The following is a 20,536-nucleotide window of genomic DNA, read 5'->3' as shown; positions in this document are numbered from 1 at the left end:
TTTAGCAGATATTCCTTCACTAATGGTCACTATATGAGAAAATTGGGAAGGGAGCAGACACAGTTGTCAGATACAGAATGTTCTTCTGACAATATACAAGCATAGACCTCTCAATAGTGCTGCTTTTGGCAAGATGGGCCGTCTACATGCGAGCTTAGATTCACAGAAATGTGGGTGTTATTGGGCAGATAGTGGATAAGCTTTATTATTCCCTATCTTCTATATAAAATGGAGAAGGTATGCAATCAGTGACTAGCTTGGAAAATGGGCCTTTACTTACCAGACACTGACTGCAGACCTGATAACACAGCCCTGGTATTTCTGTGTTAGTGACCAGTCACAGCCTCATCATCAGCAGAATTTTGCTGATGATTAAGAAAGCCATTGTCAGTATCTACTGGTGCAGCCAATAGATGCCTGTTAATGTGGAACTCTGCATATGGATATCAATAGGTGTTTGCATGGAGGAGAGGGCATATTCTGCCAGGTACATCTGTAGATGAGGATAGGGAACTATAAACATTAAATGCAGTATAACAATTACTATGTCTTGACTTCAACAGGTAGTTTTTTTATTGTGTCAGCAAGTAATTGTAATGTAGAAAAAGATTATGGCGTGTTATGGACTGTCTGGGGAAGTACAAGCATGAGAGTTTGCACAGAGTAGAGTGTGTAGGTAAGTGATGGCACAGGCTGTAAGATTGAAGTGAGGTCTTTTTTCAGGAGACTGGGAATAATAACAGACTTCAAATCCTTAGATGCTCTTTGAAAACCCATCTCTTTTTTATCCTTATCCTCGATAACACTATTCACACTAATGCACCCTCACAACTGTCCCAATCTCCACTCTGAGCCACATTTGCTCCTCTTGTTTCAGCTGTGCCGTCTTCCGCTTAGAATATAAGCTCTCTAATGAGCAGGGTCCTACAGACCCTTTGTTTTCATGTCTGAATTTTTTTTGTGTACCTCGTATGTCCCTGTTTTATGTATGTCCTGTTTTCCCTACTGTACGGTGCTGCGGAGCACTGTGGCGTCTAACAAATCTACGATAATAATAATAATGAACTCGATATTGTCAATGTTTATTATACCTAAAGCTTTAAAGTATGCCATGTGTGCTCAGGTTTTCTGAATGCAAAATATAGTTTAGTTAACTATGTAAGCCAGAAGAAATAAAGTTAAGAGGATATGTTCACCCATAAAATACATTTTAAATCCACTACCTTTCCCATCAACTACCAGAACTGTGGGTTCCCATGCAAAGCTGCAGAGGAAGGTTTCCCAACATCAACAACAGGGGGAATGTCATTATCATTAACATTATTATGATCATAGTTTATTTATAATGTGCCACAGAATCTGCAGCACCATACAATCAACAAAATATAAACAGAACAATGTACAAATAGGTAAGGGGCGTAAAAAAAAAATAGAATCATTACAAGAAGAGGCAGCAGAGAGCAACTACATTAAAGACACAATAAAAACAGATAGTTATAAACAAGCCCTCATAGACAGAAAAATTTAAATGAATGGGTAAACTCAGTGGACTAATTGTTTACCATATAGAAAAATGAGATTAATGCTGTAATGATTTTTTTTAATCATATTAAAGTGTTCCTGTCAGCTATATACACAAAACGGAGACTGCTGTTTTGTGGGCTGAATCAATATTCAGCTTTCTTTACTAAACTCAGTGAATCTATAGGCGATATACTCATATTTGCCCAAATGTCCAATTGGAAAGTGAGACTAATTAGATTTCACACCCAAACTATGCCCAATGTGTGCAATATTACTTCCCTACTGTGGCCTGCCACATAAAAGTGGAACTGTTGGAAGGTACGTTGGCAGTTATTTTAACATTGGTCCAGCATACAGAATTGTTGTTTCCACTGTATAAAGGCTACGGGTTCAGTTTGACAAGTGCAATATCTGACCTCTTTTAATTTGCAATTCATTTATTTTATTGATAGAAATGAACGCCTTTTTTTCAAAGCAGCAAAAGAAAATAAAGTCAAACTTCTGCAAAGGCTAATTGAACAAGACGTTAATCCATCTATGAAAGGTATGATTGAAACGTGAGATAGCTGTGTGGTATTAAACAAGCCAATGAGTTGCTCAGCCAGGCACGAAGCTTAGTTACCAAACACGCTTCCTCCTTGATAAATTATTCTAACACTCACAGACATTTCTCAAACACGTTCTGAAATAGAAGGTTTGCACAATAAAATTGTGCAAATGGCATAACTGGCCTGGAAACAAAGCACTCAGTCCAGAATATATAAGTTACACTACATATATGTGTAATTTATTACCATTGATTTAGGGACATGAATGATTTCTGCACCATGTTGATTAACTGATCTGCTATAAGACTAGCATCAATTATCTATCAATTAAGTAATTAACTGTTTTAGTGAAGATTTACCATGTGAAATCATATGTTTACAACATAATAAGCGCAAGTGTTCTACCACAGCAAAAGTAAACTGCCTGCTTCAGATTTCCTGCATATATGAGAAGTGTTTGCAGAAATACACATATAGGTAGGATAACTACCATTTCCAGGGGCAAGCTCTGCCTGACAAGTAGATGGCCCCAATTTAAAGGACCAGGTTACAGGTCTTTACAATGGCCTTGCCTGGTCAGATTTTAACTCCTTTAAGTTGAGAGGAAAATCCTTCACAGTCATAAGAGACCCTTATAACCCATATGGGGTACGTACTGCTACCCTCTTGAGAGGAAACTTCCAGAGCTTGACCACCTATATATAATAAGAAGCCCGGCCATGTGTGCTGGGTTTGGGTCAGCGAAAGCTTTTTTCTCATTGAAGATGGCATCAACTGCTTGGTAGTTTGCTACACAGTAAGGTACAGAGAGCAAGTAAGGAAGTAGAGACCCCTTGGAGAAACATCAACAGTCAATGTGGCTTAATTGGCCAATGGAGTGGAGAGACGGAAAATACACATAGACCTTGGACACCACTTCCATACACCAGGGCCTACATTCACTTACCTATTATGGCAATATCAGTCAAGATAATAAAACAATTAGATCCTCTTCACGATGTCACCACCTATAGCAGCCTCCTTTCCAAGAACTTCCACAGTACTCAGTTGCCCCCAGGTCCTTACTTTGTGGTAGTAGAAACTCATTAGCTCTAAATATTGCTAAGTTAGTTGGACAAGACAGGTAGGAAGCAGGTGGTGGCATACGAGAAACAGGCAGAGGCCAGAAAGAGAGACAGCCAGCAAGAGCAAGGTCCAGTAATTATTATATTTATGTATTATTATTATTACCATTGTCACGGGCACTAGGAGTCTTGTCCATTAATTCACCAGATGACTGGGCTTACCAGAGTAGTGAAGTTAACACAACGGTCCTCTGGTAGCAGGGTGACTAGCGGAACATATATCACAGCAGATGGAGAGAGAATGCCAATAAAGAATAGGAAAGTCAGTGACTTGCAGCAATCTTGGTCAGTGAATCAGCGACTAGCTGATATTGTGGAAAGGCAGATTCGAACACGGAGATCAGGATGGACGTGAGCAGATGCGGGAAGGTAGTAGGGAAGTCAGTGGTCTGCGTACAGCAAGTTTTACCACTGCTATGGTGAGAAGACTTGTCCAGGTGCAGGTAGGTAGCGGGGAAGTCAGTGGTCTGCGTACAGCAAGTTGTACCACTGCTTATGGTGAGAAGACTTGTCCAGGTGCAGGTAGGTAGCGGGGAAGTCAGTGGTCTGCGTACAGCAAGTTGTACCACTGCTTATGGTGAGAAGACTTGTCCAGGTGCAGGTAGGTAGCGGGGAAGTCAGTGGTCTGCGTACAGCAAGTTGTACCACTGCTACTAAGGTGAGGACTCCTATTAAGGTGAGGATGTGTACAGGTGTCGATGAGTGGAGGCATACAAAGGATAATAGGATGCAGACACTGGGAGCACAGAGGAACTTGATCCCAATAGATATGCAGCGTATCCAGCAAAGTCTATAACGGTATGTGGCGCTGCTTGGTAGAGACTTGCTCAGCACAGATATGCAGGCCAATAAAGGATAGTCAATCACAATTCTGCATATAACGACTGAGTAGTACGGTTAATTCCAAACAGATATACAGCGTAACAATAACAGTCTATAGCGGGTATGGATACCGCTGCTGAGAGTGAAAACTTGTCCTAGCGGATATGCAGAGAAAACGTAGAAAGTCAATAACAGATAGGCATACCGCTATCCAGTAGAACAGTTTGTCCACAGGAAGATGCAGGGACTGCAGAGACGCTGAACGGCAGAGACGAGTGTAGGAACCACAGGTGAGTAGATCCCCCAATCAGAGTCCAGCTGAGGACACAGGCAGGAAACAGGAGACTGTAGCAGGTATGGAAACCAGCGATGAGTAGCACATGGAATCCACAGGAACTGAAGACACTAGTAGTACACAGGAGACAGTAGCGGGTATGGAGACCAGCGATGAGTAGAACAGGAATCAGCAGGAAACTGAAGACACTAGTAGAACACAGGAGACACCTTCAGAGACTCACAGGGAATGAGACTCAATATCAGGCAATGAGGTAATGAGCACAGGTGCCTTAAATAGGGAGAGTTGCCTGATTAACCAATTAGATTAAAAGCAACAGTCACAAGAGTTCTTGGGTGCTGCGCATGCGCAGTCCATCAGGATGGCGGACGGCCGCGGTTCAAGATAGGTGCTCGCAGGAAGGCTAGGGAGCCACGCACCAGCATAGAGGCACTCACGGTCCAGTGAGTGACAATCATTTGTTATAATTTATCCAATAATCATGCTAAGGTCAAGGCAGGCAGTGATCAATAGAAAAGTCTGGTAAGTAGCCCAAGGTCAGGGTGGGCAGAGGTTAATAACAAAGTCCAGTAGGCAATCAGAGGTCAGGGTAGGTAGAGGTGAATAGCAAAGTCCATTAATCAAGACAAGGTCAGGATAGGCAGAGGTTAATAACAAAGTCCGGTAATGAGGCCAAGGTCATGGCAGGCAGAGGTTAATAACAAAGTCCAGTAGGCGCTTAGAGGTCATGGCAGGCAGAGGTTAATAACAAAGTCCAGTAGGCGCTCAGAGGTCAGGGTAGGCAGAGGTTAATAGCAAAGTCCAGTAATCAGGCCGAGATCAGGACAGGCACAAGTAAATTCAACACCAAACTGAGGTCCACAGCAAGAGAAAGAAGCAGAGTGAAATAGACAGTCTGGGTCACAACAGGAAAGGCAGGTTCAGCACACTGGTTCTGACAAACCATCACCAGCACTGATGGTAGAAAGTAAGAGGCTTATAAATGCCAGGGAACCAGTGAGAGAGAGCTGATGATCAGCATAATAAGAAACATTTGCGCTGAGAACACTAATGGATAAAAACTATAAATCTGCAAGGCTCACAGGAGACGCTGGTTGGCATCACTAAGCAACCAGCTGAGTGTTGCGACACCTGCCACCATGGAATGCCTACAGTGCATTACTCATAACATTCCCTATTTGGAATAGTGAGCTTAGCAAAGAATAACCCCATTAGTTTCTAAAATATATTATCATACATTGTACATAGTGAACTGGCAAGAGATCATCACAACATACGCAATGTCTTGCTAAAATTAAAATAGCAAGTCATTAACAATATATTGTAAGAGAAAGTACATAAACTATGGCATATTCTTCCTTTTTTCCTCTAGGTGCTATGGGGGAAAATGTATTACATATCGCAGCCCTGTACAACAGTAAAGAAGCTCTGTGTCTGTTGTTGGATATTTTTCCTTTTATAATCAACACACCAATAGAATGTGACATTTATAAAGGTATGGAAAATGATTACCTCATACATTTGTATAAAACGCAAAATTTCCAACATATATGTCAAACGTTTGTGAGGAAATTAGAACATAGATATATCAACCTTTAGAGATTACTCACGTAACAATATCCATTAAACTTACAGGATAGCGGCAGAACATAAATACTGTCCAGCCGTACGTACCAAACCATCCAAACTGCCATAAGTGAAAAGAAGTAAATGATTGCAGCAAATGTTTGGATGATTATATAAATCATATTTATGTACACATTTTAATAGATCAAGTTTAATAGAACAAATGTGACACAAAGCTATAAGGCATTGGAGCCCATTAAAACAACCACAAACGGGACATTGGTAATTCGTTATATAATAGGTTCTCTATAGAGCCACATGGCTGCAAGATGCAAAGTTACTGCAAAGCCAAAGACCTAGCTACTATTTCTCATAACAATTTGATCTCTGGGCCCTCTGGTACAATAGGAACACACACACATGCCACAATCCTGCCACTGTCACTAGAGCCTGTTAAGGTTGGACACAGACTGAAAGCGGTTAGTTTAGGACCACATTTATGGACATGATACTGATCCTGATGGACCATGTGTTGTTTTTTTGTGTGGTATATACACACTATCATTTAAACTCCAGAAACAGAAATTGTGTAGCTAAAAAAAAATTATAAAATAATTGTTAAATATATGTGCAAGCTATGTGTGAATGTAGTTTTGCAGCATCATCAGATTATATTATAATTATGGCTAAAAGCTATTCACTGGCATAAAACACTAGCAACAGTGGCAATTGCAGGCTTTATCAAAGTAATACACCCATTTACAGATTTGTGCATAACATTTAAATAATAAATAATCTACAATTTTATATTGAATATGAAGTTGGAACAACAAAATTATATGACATAATATAATATATTAAGTATAACTATATTATATCAATAATATATATATTATATATTATAAGTATATTAATAATATATATATTAAGTATATGTGCCAAGTAAATGTTTTCCCAAGTTTTTTTTCAACTTAAAAATGTAATTCATTTCATTGATAAAAGGAATTTATATTTTATGGATTTTGCACCATTAATAATTTTAAATATGAGATAAGATTGCGTTTGTTGTGCAATCTGACAATCTACTATAGCATGACCATTGTTTTAGCAGTGCATCATACAATGAGGAAAAACATTTTGTTGTCATGCAAATAACAATGACATGTGAGCTATTATTGAATCGTTGACAATAAATACCTTGTTACAGCTACCTTGTTGTTAAAACTAATTATTATAACTTAAATTCCACCCCATCATTTGCTGGCACCACCATACTAGAACCTAATGAATAGGGTAATAGTGATTCCACCTTATTAACAAATCACCTGACACATGGAAGGATTCTGTAAAACTTATAATTCTTATTTTTTCATACCCAGGAGAGACGGCTTTACATATCGCGATTGTGAACCAGAATACTGAGATGGTGAAAGAGTTGATCGACAGGAAGGCAGACATGTACAATGCTCGAGCCGTGGGGACATTTTTTGCGCCAAGAAAAAAAGGACAATATTATTATGGTATAGTAAATATAGGTGACGTTCTGGAACAGCTCATGCATTCTTTATGTGATAGAGAGAACAATAACGTGAGCATTGTTACTGTACATTCTAGCAAAAGGTGCTTGTTGGTTGGCCAGTATGAATTTATAATTGAAGTAATAAACCACAGTGTTATGGATAAGATATATTGGATATCTGAATTTATTGAAATGTGGTGCGGTGGAAGTTGAAATAATTATTATATTTAATGCAGGAAAAAGGATGTTTAGCTTGTTAAACCATTTACCATTGAATACTTTTTTCTACTTAGCACCTACTACCGCAGGATCCCTAAGGGGTCTTTATGAGCCATTGTATTTTCACAGGTTAGTTATCATTTCTTTTTGCATTGATATGCCTATTTATTAACACTGCTCAGCCGAGACAGCGGCTCCAGTAGGAGCCTGTCCTGGTGAATAGTTTATAGTAAAATAACAATCACTTTACTTACAGGTTCCAATGGCCTGTACAGAATTTGCAATGAGGAGGAGCACAAAGTTTGCTAGTGAGGGATCCGAAGACTCCTCGACTGCAATGCTCTCCCCATAGGATAGAACAGCTCTTGTCGTCTTCAGATGGTGTTAGCTTTAGGGGTCAAGCTTCCAATGTTGGAGCTGGATATATACTGCATAATCGTCCTATCCCTGGTATTTTAACCTATTCAGTGGTTAATAAATATTCCCCTAATTGAGAATAAGGTGGTTATTATCACTAGATACATATCTAAAAAAAAATTGGTATGAGGTGCATGGGGAGATGTGAGAGGTTGATGAAGGGATATGCAACTGCAAGCACTTATGGCATGTAAGAGTAGTGATGGGGGGATCATGCATGGGGAAGAGTTATGAGGGAGAAAGAAGTATGGGGAAGTGGCAGCAGAGAAAAGGGCATGCTGGAGAGCCAGAAGAGATGAAGACATGTAAGGGAGTGTGTAAAGCAGGTAGAGAAGAAGCCTCTGGGTGGTTACTGCTCATTTGTGGTAAAAAAAAAAATAATTAAATATACATAACATATATCACCATATGACAACAATAATGAATCAACTACAATGTCCTCAACAACACTACCCCTGCATACATCTCAAATCTCATATCAAAATCCCCCTTAGATCTACCTCTGACCTGCGCTTTGTCTCGTCTCTGGTAACCACCTCTCACTCTCGCCTACAAGACTTCTGCCGTGCTGTTTCCCACTTATTGAATTCCCTACCACGCTCAGTCAGACTTTCCCACACCCTTCAAATCTTTAGACGCTCTTTTAAAACACATTTTTCTTATAGAGGTGACCTTATCCCCGATAACACTATTCACACTAATGCACCCTCAATACTGTTACAATCTCCACTCTGAACCACATTTGCTCCTCTTGCATCAGCTGTGCCCTCTTCCACTTAGAATGTAAGCTCTCTAATGAGCAGGGTCCTCCATACCCTTTGTTTTCATGTCTGCGTTTATTTTGTCTGCCTTGTATGTCCCTTTTTTTATGTATTGTAACAAACTCGTCCTTCTTGTAGCACTTCTGACACCACTTGTAGTACTTCTGGCACTGACACCCCGCAGACATCAGACACAGACAGCTTCAAATCAAACGGTGCTTTATTGTTTGCATCACAATAAAGAGCAATTCTTAGTCAGGATGCGACATTGTTTACACCTCCTGGTGACCCTAATGCTAAGATAAACACAGTCCAGCTCTCTACTGACTGGCCAGCTCTCCCAGCATCAGTCACACACATAAAATGAACAACACAGTCCTTTAACCCACACCCAAACACTGCAAACCAATCACAGACAATAAATCAATAACACGCATATGGTACACCTGCGTGTTTGTGTGAGATGGGAAAGACTGTGTGGAAATTAACTCTATATGCAGCTTTCCCTTGCAGACTTCCCAGGACCTCACCTGTCTCTAAGAAGGAAAAGTGTGGCAAATAGGCCTCTTTGCCGCAGTATGTACTGTTTTCCCTACTGTACGGCGCTGCGGAGCACTGTGGCACCTTACAAATCTACCATAATTATATAATAATAATAATAATAATAATAAAAAAAATAATAGTATAGAACACAGCTTATACTGCATAACACACCTTTTCTGGCACCTGGTCATACAATCTATACCTTACTGATGAATTCTCAAAGTATAGCATCCCCTTTCTTTCCCCCTTCTTATTTTTGCTCTCTACCCAACCATTCCTACACCAGAGCTACTCTTTTCCTACTACTCCCCTTCTATGCCACTTTCTGCGAAGGATATCTCTTCAGTATGTCTTAGATAGAAATAAGTTGAATTAGCTGAATTTCACAAAAAATATTTGATTAGTTATCTTTCTGTATTCTCTATACATTCAGTAATTGAGTATGTTGTATTTTTCATTGTTCTGATTGAGCAAAAACCTGTTTGAACAGCCTCCCTTTCCTACTTCCTCATCGCCCCTTCCCTTTACATTCTTTCTGTATCACCCTCTTTTATCCCTTCTCCAAATGATTGTTATTGCTAAAAAAAATCAATCAAAAATGTATTCAATAAAAAAAAGAATTACAAGGGGAAGTGTTACTGGCATTCTAACCAGACAGGTCTCAAGTGAGCTTAACCTTTATTGAATGTGCTCAGCAACCCACTCTCATCACACTGATCTAAAATTATTTGTTGATGCCCATGAAGCTGAAAAAATGATACAAAAGAGTTGCTAAATATCTTGGCCCTGGTCAAACCACAGTCAGACAGAGAGTGTAAGGGGGAAATTAATTACTGCTGTTGCTGCTCCCAGGAGTACAGGATTGGTCAGTAGGGAATATCTGTGTTCAAGAGAAACACAAAATCACTATTTTTGCATGATCTCTTTATAATCCTATTTCCAAATTTTTTATTAGAATTAAACTCAGGATACAGCTCCAAAAGCCCAGCAGAAGTACAGCAAGTGCATAGCAAGTACCTACATATATGATTACTTTGTGATATTTCAGTCAATCATTTTGTGACTTGCCACCAATTAAACATAGTACAATGAACTACAGATGCTGCAGACAACCTTAGCTGAGGGAATATCTTTCACAACTGAAAGGATCAGAACTACATATTATTGTGTTTCTATAATGGAAATTAAATTGTTCATATTCTACAGTACAAAGAGAGCTGGATGAAGGATCTCTATAACTGTTAGGTAATGAGTTACTCCTTTTGTCCACAATGAATCTGAGAATGTGAATAAAACTGCTAGGGGAATATAGCTGTTATAACATGTTATATAATTATATATATAATCCAGAACATATATAATTAGAGACTGCAATATACTTCTCAAATGTGCCACTTAATGTGATTGGAATGTCTAATTCTGTATGCTTGTATTACCCCCTAGTACATCATACTTATGTAATGTAACAATTCCTACAAAAAAAGAAAATATTGAGCACAGCTGCTGTGTGGGATTAAGTTGGAGAGACCCCATCATTCAAAAATGGGGTGGTGGGTGAATATTTTAAGAAGAGGAAAAGTGTCTATAGAGATGCCTAGCACAGCACGGTTGGCTTATTATACATTTGCCAGCTTATACTAACATTCTATACTTTTAATATTTATAATAGGGGCAGTTATTTCATTACATGGAGACTGACTGAGGATTTTTTTTCCATTGTGCAATGATTTGCACTATCATCATGATCACGTGACTATAAATGGATCAAAGTTGCTTTCCTTTTCTGCCATTGTGAATTGTGAGATAACCTTTCCTTCCTTTATGTGCATAAGGGGGAAGGGTATAAGCATGCTCCTTGGCAAAACCATATTGCATTGGAGGAGAGGTAAATTTAAAATGTGCGGACAGATTTATAGTTGGGGTAGAGCATGTTCTAGATCAATTTTCCGTGTAAAAATAAATCTATCAAGTATTTGTGTGCTACATGAAAAAGCAGTCAGTAATTTTCTTACATACAATATAATAAACTAATTTGCACCTCTTGCATTGTAACATGGTTTGTACAGGAGCAAAAGTACTCTTTTTTTGCTTTGCTTTTCTTAATGAATCAGGCCCTTCATGTTTAAAATGAGTGATGTGAAAGAAGTGGTCAGAACCTATTTGCTGAGAACATATGGAAAGAAAGATAAATTAGTGCAATCAATAATATTTTCCTTTACTAAGATATCTAAAGTGACTAGAATTATGCAGCAGTTCTATGGTGGAAATAAATGATTTAGTAAAATAGTATAAAAACTACCATTGTGAAAGATTATTAAAATATACCACGGAATCTAGACACTTAAAGCAACATACCCATATAGAAGTTTTTATATTATTCATATAGCAAGTTAAGCCCCATTTAAGCATGTATCTGATTTTTTTCATGTCCTCCTAAAAATTATTATCTCCTTTCCAAAAGTTTCTGGAGGATGCAAAGCATGACTGTGTGTCACACACAGACTTATGGCTTTCTATTTTACACTACACAGAACAAACAGAGCTCAGAGGAACAATTCTGCTCACTACATCATGTGCCATGTGACTGTGGTTGCCATGACACTTTGCAGAATTATAAATCATTAATAGTAGCCTTAAGAAACAAGCCAGGGAAAAATGGTAGCTACCAAGATTTAACTTATAACCTATCACAGTGATTTATGGTAAAAACTTACCTCATTCTTTACGGGAATGCTGCTTTAAATTCAGTAAATACAATTTATATGTATTGTTATCAGTATATTTAATTATTTCTAAAATATACATTTACTACTGTAACATAGGTAAATAATTTCATATGTTTACTTAAATAAGCACTTTTTTCTCTCACTTTAGGAGAATATGTCATTTCATTTGCTGCTTGTGTGGGTAATGAGGAGATACTTCGGTTGCTAGTTGAAAATGGAGCACCTTTGGATTCTCAGGATAATCAAGGTAAAGATTAGATAATAAATGCATTATAAAATACTTTATCTTTACACTAACTCTATTTAATTACTCTATTAATTGTGGACAATGAGTTTGGGAAAAGAAACAAAATATCAAGAAGATACAGATACCACATATTTGTGAGAAGTGGGGTCATATTTACAGAATGAAATTACAGTATGTTCAACACAATATTATAAGCCCTGTGGCCATATATGTGAACTGCCAAGATGGGTATGTTTGTACTGCAATACACAGAGCAGAGCTGGATTAAGGCTTTGAAGGGCCTGGGGCACTTAGGACGAAGGGGGGCCCTATTGTCTAAAATTAAGGGCATAGTTTCATCATTCACAAGAAAGAAAAACAATGTTACTCTCATATCGTTCCCATTGCAGCCTCCTCCACGTCTCTCTCATTACAGCCCGTCTCTACGTCTCTCCCATTGCAGCCCCCTCCCTAAAGCTGGTGACAATTTTTACCCTTCGTCCCCCATAGGTCTTATTGCAGCACTCCCTTATCCCCCAGAGGTCTTATTGCAGTCCACCCCCCCCCCCCCAAGAGGTCTCATTGCAGCCTCTTTCTTACCATATATATGTCTCATTGCAGCCCCCTCCTCCAGCAGAGGTTTCATTGCAGCCCTCTCCTCCACCATAGGTTTCATTGCAGCCCCTCCCACACCATAGGTTTCATTTCAGCTCCCCCTCCACCATAGGTTTCATTGCAGCCCCCCCTCCACCATAGGTATCATTGCAGCCCCCCCTCCACCATAGGTATCATTGCAGCCCCCCTCCACCATAGGTATCATTGCAGCCCCCCCTCCACCATAGGTATCATTGCAGCCCCCCTTCACCATAGGTTTCATTGCAGCAACCCCTCCAGCATAAGTTTTATTGTAGCCCCCCTCCACCACATGTTTCATTGCATCACCCTTCCACCATAGGTCTCATTGCCAGCCCATTTATGCTTACCTTTAGTAGTTCTGTAGCAGTTCCATCCTACAGTTCCGCTGTGTGTTGCTTTCTGCTCAGTCAGGAAGTGAATACACTACCTCTCTGAGCGCTGACTGTATTGTGGGGCTGCCGGAGACAGTTATTAGTCTCATGCTATTATTTTTTACTAATCTTTCTTTACAGACCCCTCGGGGAGGGGCTCACTAAGCACTATGAGGAGTCTATACAGAATGATTAGCCTCATGCATTTAAAAATGAATGAATGAGACTAATAACTGTCTCCGGCATCGCGACTTAGGTGCCGGGGGGTGCCCTGAGAGAGGGGGGCCCATGACCACATGCCCCCAGGTGCCCCCCCCCTTTATCTGGCTCTCACACAGAGACAAATCCTAAAACAACTCATGTAAATTAGCAACACTGTTTTGTTAATATTTCCTTAGTGAAAGATTGGTGCTATAATAGCATTGCAACAAACACTGGCAAACAAAACATTAACATTCATATACACATTAACACATGCACACATACACTATATGGACAAAAGTATTTGGACAATTGACCATTACACCAACAGGAGTTGTAATGACATTGTATTCAAATGCTTTAATTTGGAGTTGGTCACCCTTTTGCAGCGATAACAACTTCCACTCTTCTTAGAAGGCTTTCCACAATATGTTGGAGTGTTTCTGTGGGAATTTGTGTCCATTCATTATGTAGAGCATTTATGAGGTCAGGCAATGATGTTGGACGAGAAGGACTGGCTCGCAATCTCCATTCCAGTTCAACCCAAAGCACTCCCTTCTTCAATACCGTATAGGCGAATCCTCTCAAGCGATCCTTCTGGAGGTCTAAATTGTCACTGGGACCAAGTACATTCTGGTGCAGTTCAGTATTTTACATAGATGCGTTATGCTGCTGTCACAAATCCTGAGTTTGGATTAGACCTCAAAGCCCCGCTCTAGATAGACTTACCCCCAGAGAGGTGCGGAGTCTAACGGTAGAGAGACATTCACCAGGGAGCCACGGAAGGGAATATGGACTTAGCTGCTCTCTAGCCGTAGGTCGCGGTCCTCTAAGGGAGATTAGAGTAGGGTGAGATGGAACCATGGAAGTGGAGAAGGACAGCTGGACGGTAAGTGCAGAAGTTCAGGAGTACAGCAGGAAACCAAAGCGCTGAGGTCCTTAGAAAGCAAATAGCTTGAGAACGGGGCCCAGGATGATGCCCAAGGTTCTTGCAATAATACCACAGGTCTTGATCATGGAACAGGTAACACAGGATGCCAACTGAGAAGTGCAATATTACCACAGGTCTTGATCGTGGAACAGGTAACACAGGATACCGATGTGCAGACGGGAGCCATAGAGAACAGCATCCTCACAGTTAAGGATACCTGAAGATCTGACCACTTAGTAGAGAAACAGGTGCTTTAAATAGACAGAGCTGACAGGCAATTAGCTAGTCAAGAGAATGCATGAAGTTTTGAAAAGACCAGGAGGTAAATGTATGAACTGCTGATTTTTTTTCATCTAGCCGCTATTCGGCGAGTTTGCAGTGAAAATTTAAAGAGGCAATGGCTTTAAAGGCAAAACAGTGCCTTTAAAGCCATTGCCGGTTTCCAAGAATGTCATCTAGTCACATAAGAGTGTGATTTTTCTGTGTGATTATAGTGAAAAAGTTACTCTCCACACTCCAGTACACTCTCGATTTTACCCATGCTACAAGAATTCTGGCGTCTAACCCAAACTTGAGTCAGCAAAGCTCTCATTAGAATCTCCCTAGTTTTATCCACCAGAAATTCCTTGTTTTGTTGTTAGAGTTCAACCTGCTGATGGGACAATTGTCACTATAACACATACTCACCACATATAAAAATGGTGGAATGTAGCACAAATTACTGTTACATAAGTAAAAGTTGCCCTTTACTACCACTATTATGGATTGGTTTAAGAATAATACCTCCAGCTTGCCCCAAAACTATCTGTTAGCACACAACTAAAAAAGCATATTCCACCTACTCGACTAATAGTCATGGCATATATTCCTATTAAAGGTCATATTGTGCAAACATTTGCAAATAGATAAATTAAAATGTATAAATAGTAAAAAGTCTGTACTTCCACAATCATTCTGCATAGTCTTCTGTGGCAGAAGGGAGGAACATAACAGAATGTACCTTTAATCAAGGTCTTGACTACAAAGCATATTGAAGAATGTTACCAAAGTATTTTGTTTTTTAGCCCTCTTCTAAGACCCCATTCTGTCCCTCATCAGCTAAGCAGAGAAGAGTGATATTTATATTATTAATAAGCAAGTGCATTTCAACATGCAATCGAGTAAATTAAAATAAATGTGGACACCAACATTTTTACTATACTAGTATATATTTGTTTTAAGAAACAGTGATTGCTAATAATATTAATCAAACAGGGTTTAATTAGTAATATAGCCTTTATTATCCATCTAGAAGAATCATGTGAGCACGTGTGTCTACAAGCTCATGTAATTATTGGAATAGGCTTATATGTGAAAAGAGTGAAAAACACTAATCGAAATTCTCACTTTTCTCTTAAGGTAACACAGTACTCCATATTCTTGTCCTGCATCCAAATAAATCTGTGGCCTGCAAGACATATGATTTTTTGGTGTCTCTAATTTCAAAAGACAAAGCTTCACATTTAGAAAGTATCACCAACCACGAAGGGCTGACACCATTAAAACTGGCAGCACAACAAGGAGATGTATTGGTAAGACCACTGCACACATTTCTTTAACAAGAAGTTATCACATTCTTATGATATGTTCATTCAACATTTTGGTGCATATTATTATTATGTAAGTGCCAAAGAATTACACAGCACTGTACATTGAGAGATCAGGATATAAACAAATTACCTACAATGACATGAAATAAAAGGTACATATTGTCCTGTCCATTTGAGCTTACAATGTAAGATGTATGGGGGCACTTGATAAATAAGATAGCAGAGTAACAACTGTTGCTTTTGGTGGGAAAAGTTAAAGCAGATGCATTATCAGCCACCATATGCTACAGATGCATCTGTACATGTCGAGTTGAACGCAAATAGCGCGTTCTGCATATAATACACATGCCCACAATGCATTAGTTACGGTTGCAGCTGTTTTGTAGAGTCTTGCGAGTATGGCCACTTGCGGTCCCTTGTGATTGAAGAGACAGAAAGGAGAGGGGTGTAAAATTGTGTTGGCGGAAATGCGATTTATGTAGACTGAGACTCAGATGCATATGAGCCTGTCAGGAGAAGGTAAACTTGCAGGTGCTGGACCACTGGTGTAAATTATGATAATAATGGGCATCAGCTTATAGGGCATCTGGCTCAATATACCTGTATAAACTGTGATTTTTTTTTTATGCAGTGTACGGCTGTGTTGTAGATGAAAATTGTTTCTAACTCTACATGAGGCCCAAAATGTTCATAGGAGTACAATGGTGTAATAATGTAAGGTATTGCTCCGCTATCAATCATTCCCTAACATATATAGAGAAAGAGGCCCAGTGGTTCTTCTATCATTCTAATTGTTTCATTCTATTTGTAAAACCTGCATGTAAGACCAAAATTATTGGGTACTTGTGAATCAGTGATACTGCACACAATTATAAAATGTATGGTGAGAACAGAGCTAGTTCCCTGACAATAAAATAATTAGCAAAAATGGAAATAGAAGTTGCTCAATCAATTTCTAAGTTCACAGCAGATGCTTGAACGACATAAACTACTTTGCAAATTCTATTTAAAAAAAAAAGAGGACTGTAATCATCCCAAGTGATTGAACCAATCAAAGTAAATTAAATAGTCTGCAACAAAAGCATCATTAAGCTGAAACTAGGGTGTGGTTATGAAATAATGGGTAGATATATACCCAAATAAGAAAATTGGTTCAAAATTGGCTACAGGTGACCTGCCGTTGTGATCCTGGCAAAATAGAATTATAGAATAATTCTCAATAATTATTGATCAAAATGATTAACAATATGAAATGGAGATAATAATTATCTTAAGTTTCATTTTAAATGAACTGCTCGTTTACTATTTTTACATTAAAATTGTCTTTATATAAACTGTGACAGGATGGACCGCCTATGCCATCCTGTCTGTTGTTGCTGGGAACCGTCTGGGCTTACTTTGCCACCAATCCCTTTCATTATCCCAAATGCGCCCTCTTGCCGTAGTAGGAGGGGCTTCCAAATGCTGCCACCACTGGACTCCTTACTGGCATCCAGTACCGGGTTTCTTATGAGTAACTGACGCTGCGAGTGTACCCCGTTACTGGCGTACCTGGGCTGGTACTCCTGACCTTTACTATGGATCAGGGTTGCTGTGGATGGATTTCCCCTGGCCTACCACACTGGCCAGGGCTGTAGGGTAGCAGGCAGAGCGGTGGTACTAGAAAAGCTGGGTCCAAACCTCAGAAACAGCCGGGAATGGATTAGATTTTCGGTCTAATCTGTAGGTCACAGGATTTTCAGCATGGAAGATATTTTCAAGCAAGTGATGTTTATTTGCTCTTCACTGGTTAAAGGTACCAGTGATCAAGTCAGATGAAACAAGGAGAACCATTTTTCAATACAAGCCAGTGCTTTTTATACAGTTTGGACACAGCCTCAAAGGGTAAGCCAGCCCCCTTGAAGTTTGAGCTATTTTTAGAATCAGGATGTCATGTGTTTATACAAACATGGATTTACATGCATTGCAAAGCCAACAATATTTACACTTATCTATGACATTCTAGAAATGCTGGGATGTCCTGCACTTGGTTTTCAGATGCAGAAAATCTAGGAGCAAGTCTTAATTAAACCGTCCTGCCTTCAATGTTGGACCTTCACACATCAAAAGATCTAATTAACATATGGGGCCTTTCTTCAGACAGTTCAGAATACACTTTCCCACAGAACGGCAAAACCCCCTAAACAAGCCATTTCCCCACATCACAATACACAAAAGACTTCCATCCACAAAGGCTTATTGTATCATATATATACCTTAACAAATAAAACATTTCCTCTAGAAAGGATAAAATAGAAAATACAAATTTTCTCCCCCTGGTCTCAGAAATTAAAGATTTCCCTTACCAAAATATATACAATATCAAAAATAAGTGCATGTGCAATTATATAAATAAGCGCCCTGCGCTATTTCCTTTAAATAAATTTGTACCATAAGTTATTTATAAGTGATCCCGTCACATAAACATATTCATGTTCAGATTTTACCATTAAATCTCTTACTACTATTATAATATTCTTGAATGTGTTAGTCTACTAGAGAGCCAAAGAAGAAGACAGAGAAACAGGCCTTACGTACTGGAACGCAGGACTCACTTACATAAATGTCTCATTTTGTTCAGTCTTGAAACAGCCTTTAAGTACAAATTTATTTTAATTGCTGCCCTAGGTGAAAATGGTTTCACCATCATTCCAACAGTTGCCCTGAATAGACATCTAAAGTATTCTCTATTATATGCCATTGTACAATAATTAGACCATAGACTTTTTGAAAGTTCCCTGTTGCCGTAATTAATAATTATGCATTTCACAGATGTTTAATTATTTCATGAAAAAGAGAAAGCTTGTATGCTGGTCATTCGGACCCCTGACAACCACACTGTACGATTTAACAGGGATTGATTCTTGGAATGACAAATCATCAGTCATTGATGTCATATGTAACTGTAACAACAATGCTGTAAGTACAAAAACTATTTTTGAATTATATCATGTTGCAAATTTGAGCAATAGTTAAATGAATTTAAAAAAAAATAATGAGCTAAAACTTCACAGAATAATTAAGGCCATCTGCAGTGATAAACTTACTTATTACAAACAATGTATCGTTTGCAATTGATGGGGCTTCAGTGTAGAGAATCTGTGTAATAAAAAAAAGTGATGAAATAATCCTCATGTATTGCCATGTGTGATCAGACACCAGTTAAGTAACTTGATAGTAGTTAGAGAGTCTGCAAGACAACCTGGTCATTACTTCTTGTATAACAAAAATGTAACCAGGGTGTGGTCAAACCCATAATGCACCTCTGTACCACACAAATACCTCTGAATGAGGAGAGCACAAGCTTTCCATACATTTACTATATCCTACTTTGTCTATTTCAAATAATATGCACAACACTCTGAAGCAGATGCGAATGTCTCCCTCAATGTCACTTTCATTTATGTTATACATTTATAATATTCACACTTTCATACAAGATCTATGTTAACTCTCTTTCATATAACATCTCTGATAACCCGTAACTCCACCACAATCTGTTCCCATAGCAGCCCATTATGAATGATACCATCAGACTCCTTCACTTCCCACGGCCCCTGCCACAACCCTTGTTGTACAACATTTCCCGTCCTTGCACCAATTCTCTTTATAATGCAGGAGAAAATTAAAAATTATTTTTAACTTATAAAGCTGATTAAACAAAATAAAACGTTTAATAAGGTGCTATAGATATTATATTAAATTAAAATACATATTACTATATGGTGTCACAAACAATTTGTTTAACTTAATAAATAAAGTGTTCCCTGTTTACCTTCATAAGTAACTAATGCTGAAATGCTACTAGCAAGATCATGTTAGCTCATTACGCTGATTAGAATTATGCTCCCAATGGCAAATTCCCTACCAAATACTAAGAACTCTGGAAATCATTTACAACTTGAACCTGATCCACAGACCATGCCTGGCCCTGGTGCGCTTAGATGGTCTGCCCAGTGCCCTGGGTGCTCTCTGATCTCTGGAGCCTTGTGCAACCTGGAAGTTGCAGAAGAGGTGTACAGAGAGGTGGAAATTGTGAAAAGGAGCAGTGCCACCACATGAGGTCTGACCTCCAAACACTTTAGTACCACTCCTTTCATTGCAAAATAAACTTTTTACCAAAGTCCCATCGTTCATGAGAAAGAGGGGTTTTTAGCACTGTCTTTACACAGGACATTTGTGTCTGTGTTTTACATTTTTTTTACTTTGCTAGGAGTGTGCTTCTGTGCAACATGGAAGCTCAAAACATGAGGATGAGGCCGAAAAACTGCCAGCTCTCAGCTAGTGCACAACTAAAGTCCTTTTGGGGTTAGGAAATGGCCATGCACCCATATATTAGAACTCTCCACCTCTATATCTCATTATAGTAATCTTGCTGTGCAATATTAAATCTTGCTTCTGCACTGGTTTGCAAACAAAGCACATTGATGTACCTGCTCCATACAGCAATAGGAACACCTTCACCAACTCTTCCTCTTT

General features: G+C 39.0%; 1 protein-coding gene across 1 annotated transcript in view; it reads left to right on the top strand.

Annotated features, from left to right (window-relative positions):
- Positions 1–20,536, top strand: part of LOC142143167 (transient receptor potential cation channel subfamily V member 6-like) — a 52,175-nt gene that overhangs the window by 1,848 nt on the left and 29,791 nt on the right. Inside the window, exons 2-7 of the mRNA XM_075200877.1 lie at positions 1,977–2,068; positions 5,686–5,808; positions 7,259–7,399; positions 12,213–12,311; positions 15,828–16,000; positions 18,830–18,976. Coding sequence (XP_075056978.1) covers positions 1,977–2,068; positions 5,686–5,808; positions 7,259–7,399; positions 12,213–12,311; positions 15,828–16,000; positions 18,830–18,976 — 775 coding nt within the window. The remainder of the gene's footprint in view (positions 1–1,976; positions 2,069–5,685; positions 5,809–7,258; positions 7,400–12,212; positions 12,312–15,827; positions 16,001–18,829; positions 18,977–20,536) is intronic.

The sequence above is a fragment of the Mixophyes fleayi genome, chromosome 3 (assembly GCF_038048845.1).
Source record: "Mixophyes fleayi isolate aMixFle1 chromosome 3, aMixFle1.hap1, whole genome shotgun sequence".
NCBI lineage: Eukaryota > Metazoa > Chordata > Amphibia > Anura > Limnodynastidae > Mixophyes > Mixophyes fleayi.
The sequence above is the reverse complement of the archived record's forward strand: the minus strand, read 5'-3'. Positions and strand labels throughout refer to the sequence as shown.